At 35.6% G+C, this 16,629-nt stretch overlaps 1 protein-coding gene across 1 annotated transcript; it reads right to left on the minus strand.

Moving 5' to 3' along the window:
* Nucleotides 1-629: 629 nt before the first annotated feature.
* Nucleotides 630-16,065, minus strand: LOC101888226 (peroxiredoxin-6). Its single transcript, XM_005174798.4, has 4 exons — nt 15,876-16,065; nt 1,098-1,472; nt 956-1,031; nt 630-882 (listed from the first exon to the last, which is right to left on the minus strand). Exons 1-4 carry the CDS (start codon nt 15,956-15,958, stop codon nt 754-756), a joined length of 663 nt encoding a protein of 220 aa, XP_005174855.1. The 5' UTR covers nt 15,959-16,065; the 3' UTR covers nt 630-753.
* Between the last annotated feature and the right edge of the window lie 564 nt (nt 16,066-16,629).

The raw sequence follows: 16,629 nt of genomic DNA on the forward strand, positions 1-16,629 counted from the left end.
TTCACCGGAATTGTTTCAAATTCGGTATTTGAAGTTCGTAATGGATACTACAGCCTAAGACAGAAAATTGTCCGTGCATTGTCCACGTCTTCGTATAGCCCCCATATAACGGTACCTCCCGATATTCGGTATTTTGATGATTTTAGGGACATTATTCACCGGGATTGTTTCAAATTCGGTATTTGAAGTTCGTAATGGAAACTACAGCCCAAGACAGAAAATTGTCTGTGCAGGTCTAAGTCTTCGCATAACCCCCATATAACTGTATCTTCAGATATTCGGTATTTTAATGATTGTAGCTACAATATTCACAGTGGTTGAAGCCACACATCCATTCTTCTCGCAGGTCAGATCAAAAAGGACAGATTTTCCTGTCAAAATTTTCCAGGAAATTCTTTTGACCCTTTCCTTTAATTTTTGATTCTATTTCTCCCCTTGTTGCAATTTAAGCATCAGCTGTTTTTCTCAGAATAGTTGGCAACATTCTTCTTCTTCTTACTACCGATATTTAATTTTAGGCTAACCATCTAAGAGGCGCACACCAAATTTTTGGGATTCGGAGGATGAACGATTTGGCTTTAAATCGAGTTTTAAGTTTTTTTTTTATAAATTTACAAGTTGAAGTAGAGTTTTTTTTTTAAATTAACATCTTTATAATTTTATTAAAATAATTATTAAAAAATACACAAACCACTGATAGTGAGAGAAAAAAAATAAAAACAATCTACATATTTTTATAAAACAAAAAATTATTTAATAATTTTCTGTGGTTCTAACATAGTTAACGCCCGAGGGCATGGAGACCTTATCGAAGCCCTTGGGGAACAACTTGTGGGCTTCCTCATCGGTGACGGAGGGAATGATCATGACCTTGGTGCCAGGCTAAAAACAGAGGTAAATAAAAAATTGAATTAAGAAAATAAATTTCCCAAATAAAATTAAAATTTCAACTTACAGTCCAGTTGGCAGGGGTGGCCACAACCTTGAGGCGATCGGTCAATTGCAAAGAGTCAATGCAGCGGAGGATTTCACTAAAATGGTAAAAATATTATTAAAAATAATTTAAAAAAAAAATAGGTGAAAATTTAACAACTTACTCTACATTGCGACCAGTCGACATGGGGTAGAACATGGACAGGCGCACCTTGTGATCGGGACTGATGATGAACAAAGCACGAATGGTCTTGCCCACCTCAGGATCTTGACGTTGTTGCTCATCCAACATGCCAAATTGTACAGCCAATTCGCGAGTGGGATCGGCCAAAATGGGGTAGGGGAATTCACCGGGAATATCCAGGCAATAGGATTTAATGTCATTAACCCAATCGACATGGGACTTCAGCTGATCAACAGAGTGGGCCAAAAGTTTGGTGTTGCGCTTATTGAATTCGGGGGCATGCACGGCAATGCGACCCAATTCCGTGGTGCAGACGGGTGTAAAATCGGCTGGGTGAGAGAACAAGACAACCCAACTGGAAAAAATCAACAAAACAGAAGAAATTGTTATTTTTAGCAACGTAATGTGATAGCTAATAAATATGAGAGCAAAAAAGAAAACATATTCATATGTTAGATATGCCCCCTTGTCTGTGTGGAGGGGGGGGGGGGATGATAAACCACAATGGGGCTACATTGTTCCGAGATTAGATTACAATGCCTGCCACTTGTTTGTTTTTCCTCCATTTTTTTCGCAATAAATGGCGTTGAATCTTAAATAGTTTGCCGGCTTAGAATTGCAAATAATATAATCAATTGTAGTTTAGGGGCCATTAAAATTCTCCGCATGTTTTCCATTGAAAACACTTGAAAGTTTTTTTTAGAATAATTTCGCAAAAAGCCGAATGTGTTTACTTTATTGACTTAGAACACCTTTCGCTTTATATATTCCATGAAATTAGTATTCATTTCAAAGATCCAAGCAGAAATTCTTCAATGAAAAGAATACAAAAAAGAAAACGCGAAATAAATTAAATTGAAAAAAATTTAGTAGTGGGTAGAGCATAATAATTAGTTCTAGTTGGATTTATTTGCATATATGATCCAATAAGACATTAAAATGCAAAATTTATTGTCTGAGAGTTCAACCGGGTATTACGAAATTGCTTATATCATAATAATAACTATATAATTGAAAACAGCTGAAATTGCTTATTTCATAACATGGCAGAATAATACAGGTAGATGCATCAACGCTTGGGAACATTGATATGTCAAAAAATTTTAATTTTTTTTTTTTTTTTCAAATATAAGTAGATTTTTATATGTTTTCTTATACGACGTCATTCGGAGGTTATTATAATTCCCGTTTTTCAACAATTTTTACAAATTTAAATAACTTTTCATTCAACATTTTCCAATCCAAAATTGGTTTGACAGTTCATTGTCCCATCAGCTGTGTCGATGCGTCTATAATTGAAAACAGCTGATTGATTGTCGAAGAAGAAGAGCTGCATGTGAATACAATATGAAATTTCTCTCATTAAAAAAACCTGTCAAAATTTCTCTCTCGAATAGATCTCTTTTGCAGAACTTTTCTGTTAACATGTAACATATCCCTGTTAGGCGGCATTAAAAGCGATCGTCCGTCTGCTAGCGGTCTCAGGGTCTGGTTTTCACCTCAGGGTGGAAACAAAAATTGGAACTTTACACATTACAAACACTATACACAAACAAGTAAAAAAGCTGGCCGAACTTTTAATATCCTCCACCATTTGGAATGAATTTCGAAAATCTCAAAAACAATAAACTCCATTAAAAAATTCTGTTAAAATTTTAAAAATACCGAACGTGGCCATTATATTAGGGTCTATAGGACGACGAGGACCTGCATAGGTAACTTTTGTCATAAGCCATTACAATATTCAAATGCGAAACTTAGAAAAAAAAAATCGGTGAATAATGTAGCTAAAGCCAACACAATACCGAATATAGGGAGGTACCATGGGGGTTATAAAACGTGGACCTGCACAGACAATTTTCTGTCATAGACTGTACTATCCATTACGAACTTAAAATGCGAAATTTGAAACAATTCCGGTAAATAACGTCGCTAAAGTCATCAAAATACCGAATATCGGGGGGTACCGTTTTTTTTTTGGGGCTACACGAAGACGTGTACCTGGACAGACAATTTTCTGTCGTAGGCTGTAGTATCCATTACGAACTTCAAATACCAAATTTTAAACAATTCCGTTAAATAATGTCGCTAAAATCATCAAAATACCGAATATCGGGAGGTACTTTATGGGGGCTATGCGAAGACGTGGACCTGCACAGACAATTTTCTGCCATAGGCTGTAGTATCCATTACGAACATCAAATACCAAACTTGAAACAATTCAGGTGAATAATGTCGTTAAAATCATCAAAATACCGAATATCGGGAGGTACCGTTATATGGGGGCTATACCAAAAGTCCTGCAATACATAATATACATTTGAGTAAAATTTTATCAATCTACTTCAATTCGTTCGGAAGCTAGAGTGATTTCCACAGAGGGACGGACATCGCTAAATCGACATAGAATTTCATGCTGATCAAGAATATATATACTTTGTGGGATCTAAAATGTATATTTCGAGGTGTTACAAACGGAATGGCAAACTTAATATATCCTCCATACTATGGTGGAGGGTATAAAAACAAACACAACACCCTCAGCCCGTGTTCGATGATTTAAATATGTTTTGACTTCTGTTATGATTATTCAAACTGTTGACCCTCTATGGAGTAGGTTCCTAAGGTATGGCCCAATATTGTCCATTTCGTATCGGACCTTAATATATATATATATATATAATATAAATATATATGATATACAGGGTGAAATGAAAAAACTGCAGCCAACTTAAGTGTACAAAATACTTTGTACATACCTTTGAGTGCGGTAGAGACGCTGGGAAAATCTAGGAATAAACAATAAATATTCTAAAATTACATATCTCCCAGCTGCCACAAAATACCACATGTGAACAATTCGGTGATCTAGTGCGCTGACCCATACGACAAGGTTTTGACCCACAGGCGCAGATATCGATGCGTTCAGCAGATGTACAAGACCACTTGAATGAAATGTCAAGCTGCTCTGCAATGTTTTCCATTCAATATTAGAATAGATAAGAATAATTGTGTGGCTGCGATTAGGTTAAGTTAGATTAGTTTCAGTAGTAAGAAACATATTTTTTAAATAAAAACTAGAATAGAATCTACAGCCAAACCATTCGGTTGGTTTTCTATTCTCATTATTAAAAAAACATTGATCCTCCAAGCGGGGTCCAGAATAGAATTGACAATCGAAGAGGGAGATTGGATTTTATTCGCATTTACATTGATCCTTCAAGCCGGATCGAGAATTGAATCAACAGCCTAATCATTCGGTTGGGTTTCTTTTCTCATCACCGAATAAAAAATGGAGTTGACAATCGAAGAGGGAGATTGGACTCTTTTCTTAATAAACATTAAAACTGCTGTCACTTCTAAGCCACTCGTCCGACAGCTGTTAAAATTATTCCAGTGACAGCTAATTATTCCAGTCACAGCTACCAGAATTCAAGCGTGGTAGTGTGATTTCATTATATTTGGCTGGAAAACCAAAAGTGGCTATCGATAGAGCACTCCAGCATTTAAATGTGAATAAATCTTTTGTGTCTCGTACCATCGCTCGTTACCGTAGCTCGATACTGGTAGCGTAGCCCGACGTCAAGCAAATGGACGGACAACAACATTAGAAGAAATGGTTCGACTTGATCGAAACCCACATCGCAGTGGCCAGAAAATGGTTCGTGAGCTGAACATATCGCAATATTCCATTCGGCAAATATTGAAAAATGAGCTCGGCGTAAAGCCATTGAAATTCCAAAAAGTGTAAGAACTTACACCGCAACGGAAGGAAAATAGACTCAAAAGAGCTAAACAGTTGCTTCGCTTGGCCGAAAGTGGTGAACTGCCGAATTCGGTTTTCTCCGATGAGAAAACATTCGTTGTCCAGCAGTTTGTAAACAAACAAAATAATCGTTTCTACTTGCCAAAGGGGTCAGCTTAAAATATACACCCTCGGTTGGCCACCAGAACTCAAGCGCCGGCCATGGTGATGGTGTGGGCCGCCATAACCGCTCGTATTAGTCGAGAATAAATGCTGAATATTATCGCAAAAATATTCTGGAGGGTGTATTGAAGTCTTGGGCACGCAAACATTTTGGCCGCAGACCTTGAACATTCCTACAGGGCTCAGCAGCATCGCACTCAGCCCGCTCCACCCAAGAATTGTAACAAAATGAGGTTCCTTGCTTCATTTCCAGCGCACAATGGCCCCCAAAATCTCCGGATACCAATCCGTTGGACTATTGTGCCTGGAGTATTTTGGAAAGCAAGGTTGGCACTAAAAAATACCAAAGTGTCGATCACCTCAAGCAAGCGCTTCGCCGGGAATGGGCCAAAATACCGCAGAGCAACATTCGGACAGCATGTGATGTGTGGCTTCATTGGTTCTTTGAAGGCCATAATTCGTGCCAATGGTGACCAATTCGAACAAATCTAAACTTATTCTAAAATTTGATACTATTTCCAATATCTAACTTCACTGTAAGTCAAATAGTTATGAAATGGACTAATAACTCGCATTTTCCAATGTCACCAATGTGACCCCTCATGGACTACTGACTCACTAGTTCCAATGTCTACGTATGTCGACTTACTATTGACAATGTTGCTAGTCTATAAGAGAGCTCATTGCTTGTCTACACTTGATCAATAGTACCATGGTACAATAAAAATGTAAGGTAGAGCTACCAGCTGATTACATTTTTTTTAGTGTGCCCGACTTCTGCCAACATTGTATATTTATTGTTTTGAAAAATGAAAACAAAATCAATGATTAGAAGACGGGTACATTGCGGCCCGCGCTTAAAAACTATTAACGAGTTTAGCCGTGAAATTGAAAGATTGACGATTTCGGATCATATTATTGAGAAAAAAATCCAGATATTTCATTAATTGTTCGCACTCATATTAAAAATGAGGAAAAAATATGAAAACATCTTGTTGTATATAATTTTGAATCAGTTTGATAGGAAGCGGGCATGGCCTCAGGGCTGTATTTCTGTAGTTTTACGAAGCTGTTCTACCTCCTTAATGTACCATGAGTAGTATTATGTTCCCTTACGCCAGCATTCTTGCTAATATGCCAATATTTTGCAAAAATGTATTTAGTGGCTATACGGTAGCTACGAAATGACTACTCAGGCATTGTTGTATAAAACCGAGGTTAGATGTAGATTGAACTTCCATGTCCTTCTTTTCCTTCCTTCTTTAGTTTTCCTGATGTACAATATCATAATTTTCTTATTTGGGCATCTGAGCTATTTCTATATTCCAAGAGAGAAATGGTTATCGGGACAAGCCTTCAAATAAATTAAATTTCAGGTGACCCACTCCACCTGATGTCCCTCCTCTTGACGCAACAAACAGGCGACTTTCATTAAAAATTTGAAAAAAAAAAAAACTATTAAAAATTTTAGGTAATTAGACAAACCTAATACCCAAATTCTCGACAATTTTATTCCTTTCAACTCTATTTTCTTAAAAAAAAATGAAATAAAAATATAAATTAAATAATTACAAATATTTATCTTATTATCCATATAAATGCCTAAAGACAATAATATTGTTATGCTTTTTCTGTAATTTGTTAAAAAAAAATTATTGCTGAAAATTCATTGCGACACGCAAAAACTATCTCCTCTAGCAATCAACAATTTAAACGACAGATTATCAGCTACTTAATATGGCAATACATTATTTGTTAATTGAATATTAAGTTAGCGAACGTGACTATCAACACTTGCACAGAAGATGGGAATGTTTTTTTGAAATATATGTATGTTTATTTAAATTTTATATTTGATGTAGATAAGTTGGGTCTGTGTCTTAGATTGCCTCTGCCGGAATACATCTTCTATAAAATTTTTTTTTTTTTTTTTTTTTTCAGAGATAGCAGATTTGTATAGGTCTTTATTCCAAAGGCATTTCTAAGGTCTTATCTGCAGCACACACACGCTCAAGCATGTATACGTATGTGGTTTTCACACAAAGTCAGAATTTGAATATTTTTCCAAGTTGGAATTTGAATATATTTCCAAATCGGAATTTGAATATTTTTAGCAAAACATTTTTTTTCAGTATTGAATATTTTTAGAAAATACAATTTTTTATATATCCTCTACACAAATAGATATATCCTAAACACAAATAGGTAACAAAAAACCAGTAAGGAAAAGTCTAAAGTCGGGTGGGGCCGACTATATGATATTCTACACCACTATGCATATATAGTTAGTAGAGCTCCCGTAAGAAAATAATTTATTTAAAGCAGATCATATCACTTATCAACATTTGGCTTTAGAGCAGTTATAACTTGGTTTCAGAGGGAACTAATATATGGGAGGCATATCCAATTCTGAATCGATTTTCACCAAATTTGACGGAGACTTTTTAATATTTTATACGAAATAACATTGCTATAGAATGCATGATGTCACTTCGAGAAGGATTATATTAAAAAAAATATATATATCAGAGCCTAGTTCCATCAAATGGAAACGTACGTCCCGAAATTTACTACATTTGGTCTGGTATTAGGCGTTATTTGCACAATAAACCTGAAATCGGACTAAGGATATATATGGGAGCTATATCGAAATCGTAGCCGATCTCGATAAAATTTGGCAAAGGTATTTCCGAGCTCTATAAGATATCTGGTGCCAAATATCATTGTTGACGAATGCATATTACGAATGTAAGGGACATGAAACCCCAAATCGGATGAAACATATATATGGGAATTATATCTGAACCGATTTTGACTAAATTTGTTGTACTTGCTTCTAGACTGAATTCGGTCGAATGTGCCAAAATTCAGGTCATTTGGGCTGATATTGACTAAATTTGATGTACTTGCTTCCAGTCTAAATTCGGTCGGATGTGCAAAAATGCAGGTCATTTGGATTGATATTGGCCAGTTGGTGCACGATTAACCCATGATCGGTTGAAGACATATATTGGAGCTATATCCAAATCCGAACCGATCTTGATAAAATTTCTGGGCTGTATCTGATATCTGACACCAAATATCATCCCTGCGGAGTGCATATTACGAATGTGAGGGACTTAATTCTCAAAATTGGATTAAACATATACATGGGAGCTAAAGCTATATCCGAACCAAATTTGATGTGCTTACCTCTGGGCTGAATTCGGTGGGATGTGCCAAAATTAAGGTCATTTGGACTGATATTGGATTTGGTGCACAATTAACCCGAAATCGGTTGGAGATACACATGTGAGCTATATCCAAATCTTAACCGATCTCGATAAAATGTGGCAGATGTGTTTCAGGTCTGTATCTGATATCTGGTACCAAATATCATTGTTGTCAAATGCATATTACGAATGTGAGGGCCTTAAATAACAAATCGGATAAAACATATATATGGGAGCTATAGCTATAGCTGAACCGATTTTCAAATTTGATGTAATTGCTTTTAGTCTAAATTCGGTCGGATGTGCAAAAATGTAGGTCATTTGGATTGATATTGGCCAGTCGGTGCACAATTAACCCGAAATCGGTCGAAGATATCAAATCCGAACCGATCTTGATAAAATTTCTGGGCTGTATCTGATACCAAATATCATTCCTGCGGAGTGCATATTACGAATGTGAAGGACTTAAAACTCCATATTGAATTAAACATATATATGGGAGCTAAAGCTATATCTGAACCGAATTTCTCCAAATTTGATGTACTTGCTTCTGGATTGAATACCGTCGGATGTGCCAAAATTCAGGTCATTTGGACTGATATTTGCTATTCGGTGCACAGAAAACCCGAAATCTGTTGAAGATATATATGGGAGCTATATTCAAATCTGAACCGATCTTGATAGAATTTGGCAGAGGTATTTCCGGGATGTATCTGATATCTGGTACCAAATATCATTGTTGTCAAATGCATATTACGAGTGTGAGGGCCTTAAATAACAAATCGGATGAAACATATATATGGTAGCTATAGCTATATCTGAACCGATTTTCATAAAATTTGACGTACTTTCTTCTAGTCTAAATTCGGTCGGTAATACCAAAATTCAGATAATTTGGACTGATATTGGCCATTTGCAGGTCATTTGGACTGATATAGGCTGAACTCGGTTGAATATACATATATGTATTTATGGGAGCTATATCTAAATCTGAACCGATTCTCACAAATTTCAATGGGGAACGTCCTTGGGCCAAATAAATATAGTTTGGACAATTTAATCTCAATCGGATTATAAATGCAACCTGTATTTTGTTCACAAAAATACGTGGAAAGACGGACGATCGGAAAGACGGACTGACATGCATAAAGCCACCCAGAAAGAGATTCCATGAAGATCCTCAAAAGTAACTACGGGTCTATCTCGCCGCCTTCTCCATGTCACAAAACAAATGCACAAAGGCATAATACCCATACCCTACACCTACCCTAAAAACGTGAAAGATTATAGTTTCACATCACGCCACCCATGATCAACATCTGGTTTTTTATTTGAGATATTTATTTATACATTGGTGGCTTCCATAATCTCGCAGATCTTCTTTTCCCCTTACGTTTGTTTGTTTTATTTTTATTCTTTATTTATTTATAATCTAACGTTCCGTTTGCCTCCCCCAAAGTCGGTTATCTTGATAAATCAAATTTCGTAACACCCTTTTTTTGGCCATAAATAAACTTTATAATCGCTAGCGGGGTAGTTAATTGATTTATGACCACTTAATGTCCAATAGAACTGTATTTCTTCGAATTTTCTTTCGATTTTGTTTTGAATTGGTAATTGATCGAGAAAAGGTTATCTTCGATAGATAATAGTTAATCTCTAATGGAGTCATGTTCCGTAATTGTCAAATGAAAGTGAAACTTTATCAATATAAGCTGAAAGTTTGCCGGCTGAGATAGGTGGCTTTCATATCAGTTGGAAATATAATCTAAAAATAATTATCTATTTTTTTAACATGTCACGTAGATATCTTCTGGAAAAATTGGAAAGGAAAAATAATTACATAAAGCTGATGAAATTTTGAGGATCTCTGTCGAATCGATTTTTTTCTTTATCAGATCAAAAATATTTTGTAATACCCTTAGGCTTTGGGTGCAATATATCTTTTGATACGGCCCAATGTGACTCAATGAAATAATTTTTCAAAAGTATGTTTAACTTGAAGAGTTTTGGCAGGTTAACCACCTCTATGAGTGCAACTAATTTTTTTTTCTGCTGCTCTGTCAGAAATGACCTCCTCTATTGAGTATCCCATAATGACTTATGTAACTGTTTGATGTTTTGTGTTTACCCCTCATACCTGATCTGTATTTCTATTAGGTGTATATAAAAAAATAGTCTCTAAATCCTCATTGGCCCACTGATGTCTAGGAAACACCTTATTTGGTCTTTCTGCAAAATTTTGATATTTTTATCCATTGCATTCCATCAAGTTCTGTCTTTGTGCATTTGGAAGGAAACGAGATAGACCCATAGTTAGGATCTTCATGGAATCACTTTCTAAGTCGATTTATGCATGTCAGTCGTTCCGTCTGCCCATGTATTCTTGTGACAAAATGCAAAATCGCATTTATGATCCGATTGAGAAGAAATTTTCCAAACTCTATTTGTTTGGCCCAAGGACGAACCCCATTGAAATTGGTGAGAATCCATTCATATTTAGATATAGCTCCCATACATATCTTCAACCGATTTCGGGTTTATTGTGCACAAAATGGCCAATATCAACCCGAATGCCCCGAATTTTGGTACATCCAACCGAATTTTGTCTAGAAACCAGTACATAAAATTTGGTGAAAATCGGTTCAGATATAGCTGTAGCACCCATATATATATGTGTCATCCGATTTGGGTTCTAAGTCCCTCACATACGAAATATGCACTCCACAACAATGATCTTTGGTACCAGATATAAGATACAGCCCAGAAATACCTATGCCAAATTTGATGAAGAACAGTTCAGATTTAATTTACCTAAATCGTCAAAATACCGAATATAGGGAGGTACTGATATATAAGGCCTATACAAAGACCTGAACCTGCAAATTGTTAGTCATAGACTGTAGTTCCCATTACGAACTCTAAATACGAAATTTGAAGCAACTCCGGTGAATATTGTCGCTAAAATCATCAAAATACCGAATATTGGGAGGTACTGTTATATGGTGGCTATAGGAAGAGGGGGCCTGCATAGGCAATTTTTTTCTTTTCCAGAGGGTAAAGCGCTTAGAAAGAACTTCTAGCTTGGATTTTTAGACAATTCTAATGTAGCTAAAATCATCAAAATACCGAATATTGGGAGGTACCGTTATATGGAGGTTATACGAAGACGTGGGCCTGCATAGGCAATTTTTTGTCATAGGTTGTAGTACCCATTACGAATTCTAAATACGAAATTTGAAACAACTCCGGTGAAAAATGTCGCTAAAATCATCAAAATACCGAATATTGGGAGGGGACGTTATATGGAGGCCATGCGAAGGCGTGGGCCTGCATACGAAATTTTTTGTCATAGGCTGTAGTACCCATTGCGAATCCCAACTTGAACAGAAAATTTTCTGTCATAGACTGTAGTTTGCATTACGAACTCCAAATACGAAATTTGAACTATTCCGGTTAATAATGTAAATAAAATCGTCAAAATATTGAATATAGGGGAGGGGGTACCGTTTTATGTGGGCTATGCGATTTCGTGGACCTATAAAGATATTTCTTTTCCAGGGGGTAAAGTGCCTAGAAAGAATTTCTAGCATGGATTTTTAGACAATTCCATTGAAGAATGTACCTAAAATCACCAAAATACCGAATGTAGGAAGGTACTGTTATATGGGAGATATACGATATCGTGGACATTTATAGTCAACTAGCTGAACCCGGTGCGCTTCGCTACCCCTTTTGATTTTATATGCATTCAAAATTTTATATACGAATATATGTTGGATAAAGAAACACAAATTTAAAAATTAAAAAAAAAAATATTGCATTAATTTAATGCGTTAATAAACAATATCATTACAAAAGCAGTAACATGACATGCATACACGAAGGGTTTGTCATTTGGATTTATTTATTTCATAGCAAATACCAAGCGTGCAGGAAACTGCAATTTTTTTAAGTAGAGTGGCATTTCTATTGCAATTAGTGAAATCGAGATGGACCGGCTGGATCGATTTTGACAAATTTTGTCAATTCAGAATGCCCTCATAATCCAGAATGCATAAAAGAATAAAATCTAAAAAATCGCATAAAAATGCCAATAATGATGTTATTATAGATTTTGTAGTATTTTTTTGACATTTTTTTATTTCTTCAAATTTTTATCGCATGCGATTTCAATTTGACTTATATGGGGTTATTATATACAGATTGCAATTATCGTCCGATCTTCACCAAAATGTTCACAAGGGTAGGGTTAGGCTCAGAAGAGCTAGGCGTATTATTTTTAAAGATGATCATTTAGGGGTTGAAATGGACCCACAACTAAAAATGTTCCTGATTTTGCAGCTGTTATAAGGTCGCAAATAGAAACCAAAGGACACGAAATATTGCATGTAGTTAGGGTTTAGGCAGCGGGTAGAATGGACCACTACCTTGTGTGAAAAAAATACCAACATTTCCATTCTGAAACGCTGAAAATAACACACAGGCAATATCCAAAATACACAAAAAGCGAACTTCTGGCTTTTTTATTCGGATTTCGATGAAGAATATAGCCAAATATCGTAGACATATCATATAGATGAGTCTAAATTTAGAGATTAGTGAATTCGAGATAGCAACATACTTCGCCGTAATAAGCGTATTTCAAATAAATTGTTGTGTTGTTTTTTAGTGTTAACCTAAGGCGTTGTGGGTCAATGGTTCTTATTAAAACCATATCCCAATCTGATCCGATTTAAATATAATTTTAAAAATATTACTTTTACACCAAACTCCGCCACACCTTTCATATTTAATTGAAATTGGTGCGTCAAATATGTGAAATCGGCCGAGAATATATATCTATATCTATAAAAGAGGAAAATGTTTGTATGTTTGTTTGTTTGTTTGTTTGTAATTTATAGACTCGAAAACCGCTGAATAGATTTTCCTGAAAATTTCCATATATACTGCAACATCGCCTGAAAGTAACATAGGCTATATACATTTTTGAATTTCCACTTGGAACTGGAGATATATCATCAAAATCGGAGGTACCTCCCAAAAATTTAGATTTTATACGCACATATCTATTGATTGGTTGAAGATACAGTCTCCAAATTTGGAATACGTAACGGAATTTGGAACAAAAATAAGTGTGCCAAATTATATTGTAATCGGCTCAGATTTGGATATAGCTCCCATATATATTTTCGACCGATTTCGTTCATTTGATGCCTCAAACACAATATAAATGTTCGATTCCAATGAAATTTGGAATGTGTGACGGAATTTAATCCGAAAATAAATTTGTCAAATTATATTGAAATCGGTTCAGATTTGGATATAGCTCCCATATACATTTTCGGCCGATTTCAAGCATTTGATGCGCCAAACACGCTATATATCCCCAATTTCAATGAAATTTGAAACGTGTGATAGATTTTATCTAAAAAATTGATTTCCAAAATTATATTGAAATCGGTTCAGATTTGGATATAGCTCCCATATACATTTTCGGCCGATTTCATGTATTTGGTGGACCAAACACGATATGTATTTCCAATTGTAATGAAATTTAAAATAAGTAACGGAATTGGGAGCCAAAATGAATTTGTCAAATTAAATTGAAATCGGTTCAGATTTGGATATAGCTCCCATATATATTTTCGACCGATTTCATGTATTTTATGCACCATACACGATATGTATGTTCGATTCCAAAGAAATTTGGAATATGTAACGGGATTTTGATCAGAAAATAAATTAGCCAAATTATATTAAAATCGGTTCAGATTTGGATATAGCTCCCATATATATTTTCCGCCGATTTCACATATTTGATGCACAAAACACGATACGTATTTCCGATTCCAACGAAGTTCGGCATGAGTGGCTAAATTTGGTACAAAAATAAATTTGACAAATTATATTCAAATACGCTCAGATGTGATTATAGCTCCCATATATATACTCAGCCGATTTCACATATTTGATGCACCCAAAGCGAGAGAGACAAAATCTGGCACCAGCAAAAATCGAATTATATTGAAATCAGTTGATGTTTGGATATAGCTAACATATATATTTCGGCCGATTTCATACATATTTTTTTAATATAATTTGACAAATGTATATTTGTTTTAATTTCCGCTACACATTCCAAATTTCATTGAAATTAGAGATACATAGCGTGTTTGGTGCATCAAATACATGAAATCGGTCGAAAATATATATGGGAGCTATATCCAAATCTGAACCGATTTCAATTTAATTTGACAAATTCATTTTGGCTCCCAATTCCGTTACTAATTTTAAATGTCATTACAATTGGAAATACATGTCGTGTTTGGTGCATCAAATGCTTGAAATCGGCCGAAAATATATATGGGAGCTATATCCAAATCTGAACCGATTTCAATATAAGTTGACAAATTTATTTTTGGATTAAATCCCGTCACACATTCCAAATTTCATTGGAGTCAAACATTCATATTGTGTTTGAGGCATCAAATGAACGAAATCGGTCGAAAATATATATAGGATCTATATCCAAATCTGAACCGATTACAATATAATTTGGCAAACTTATTTTTGTACCAAATTCCGTTACGTATTCCAAATTTGGAGACTGTATCTTCAACCAATCAATAGATATGTGCATATAAAATCTAAATTTTTGGGAGGTACCTCCGATTCTGATGCTATATCTCCAGTTCCAAGTGGAAATTCAAAAATGTATATAGCCTATGTTACTTTCAGGCGATGTTGGAGTATATATGGAAATTTTCAGGAAAATCTATTCAGCGGTTTTCGAGTCCATAAATTACAAACAAACAAACAAACAAACAAACAAACAAACAAACAAACATACAAACATTTTCCTCTTTTATAGATATAGATAGTCATTCAGGAGGTATAGAACTCAGAAATAACTCCTTTTGTGGATTTTCAAACAATAGCATTGAAAAATTTGGCTACAATCATCAAAATACCGAATATCGGGGGCACCGTTGTATGGGGGCTATACTATATCGTGACGCGATATAACCCATCTTCGTACTTGACCTGCCTGCAGACAAAAGACTTATCTGTGAAAAATTTTAGCTTGCTATCTTTATTCGTTTTGACTCTAGCGTGATTACAAGAGACGGAGGAACGGACAGAGCTTAGAATTTGACGCTGATCAAGAATATATATATATACTTTGATGTGTCCAAAATTATTATTTCGATGAGTTACAAACGGAATGATGAACTTAATGTACCCTCCATACTATGTATGGTGGAGGGTATAAAAACTGCTGCATGCAAACTTGCCTATTCCAAATTCGGACTAATAATCAGTTAACGTTGTAAAGGATTTAGAATCCCCAGTCGGTTTAAATTCCATTGCATATACCTCATATACATCTTCGCAAGGAAGGTTAACCCCGAAAAAAGCTTTAATATAATGCCTTCGATCGAGTTTTCCTCCATGATATCGAGAAACATTTGCAAAACCAGAAAATTCTCGCAGGTTCCGGAGCAGGGCGGCATATTAAAAAAATAAAACTCGCTAATTTTTATTTTCAAAATATTCACTAAATCACTTTTCGAAACTCAGTTCCCAACAAAAAAATTTCTAAACAATAACTTACGAATCTCCTTGCCAATCGTAGAATTGGATGGGACCCTTGGTGGAATCACACTTGAAGTTGGGCACAGTTGATCCTAGACGCATTTTGTTCTGTTTTCACTTTTTTTCTATTTCAAACACAAACTTGATTAAGAACCCGCTTTGGCACTTGGTTACGATTCAAATGCTACTATGAAAGTGTCTCGGTGACCACTGACTGCCAGTGTTTTTAATCAAATCTCCCCGCAAATAACAAACACCTGTTTGCCGTTATTCACTGATATTGTTGTTTTCTGTTTTTGCACACTCTCCACACTTGACCTCAGCCGAGGAGGGGGTTTACCTACCGACAAAGTGTGATCGGGTGTTGTTTTCTCTGAGCTTATCTGTCTGTCTGTCGCTTGGCTAGGCATGGTATGGCAGAGACACGAGACCATCGTGCCTCTTCGTTTTGAGACAAGGCAATAACAATTGTCAAACTAAATGACTCTCGTTTTATTTTCGGGATTACTTTCCATGTGGGGGTCGAATGAATGTTAAAACGAGGTGTGTGTATGTGTGTGCGATTGTGTGTTTTTAGGGGCTAATCTAGAGAGGTGTGTTTACAAGGGGCCCGGTTGTTTTGCCACTAGTCCCTCTGCACTTACTGTGATTTTTTCAAGTGCCCGTAGGTGTGTCCGGTCCCCCAAATATAGAAATCAAGTCTAGAAAAAACATAGTAAGGAATATAGAAAAAAGAGTAAGATAAGTCTCATGGCAACACAAGTTCTCTTTTT

This window comes from Musca domestica, unplaced genomic scaffold (genome assembly GCF_030504385.1).
Source record: "Musca domestica strain aabys unplaced genomic scaffold, Musca_domestica.polishedcontigs.V.1.1 8, whole genome shotgun sequence".
Taxonomy (NCBI): domain Eukaryota; kingdom Metazoa; phylum Arthropoda; class Insecta; order Diptera; family Muscidae; genus Musca; species Musca domestica.

What these genes read in the sequence shown, in the direction of transcription:
- LOC101888226 (XM_005174798.4), bottom strand. Translation starts at nt 15,958, where the DNA reads ATGCGTCTAGGATCAACTGTGCCCAACTTCAAGTGTGATTCCACCAAG. An exon ending in TCGACTGGTCGCAATGTAGA is followed by an intron (nt 1,032 to 1,097) that starts GTAAGTTGTTAA and finishes TTACCATTTTAG; the next exon opens with TGAAATCCTCCGCTGCATTG. An exon ending in CCACCCCTGCCAACTGGACT is followed by an intron (nt 883 to 955) that starts GTAAGTTGAAAT and finishes CTCTGTTTTTAG; the next exon opens with CCTGGCACCAAGGTCATGAT.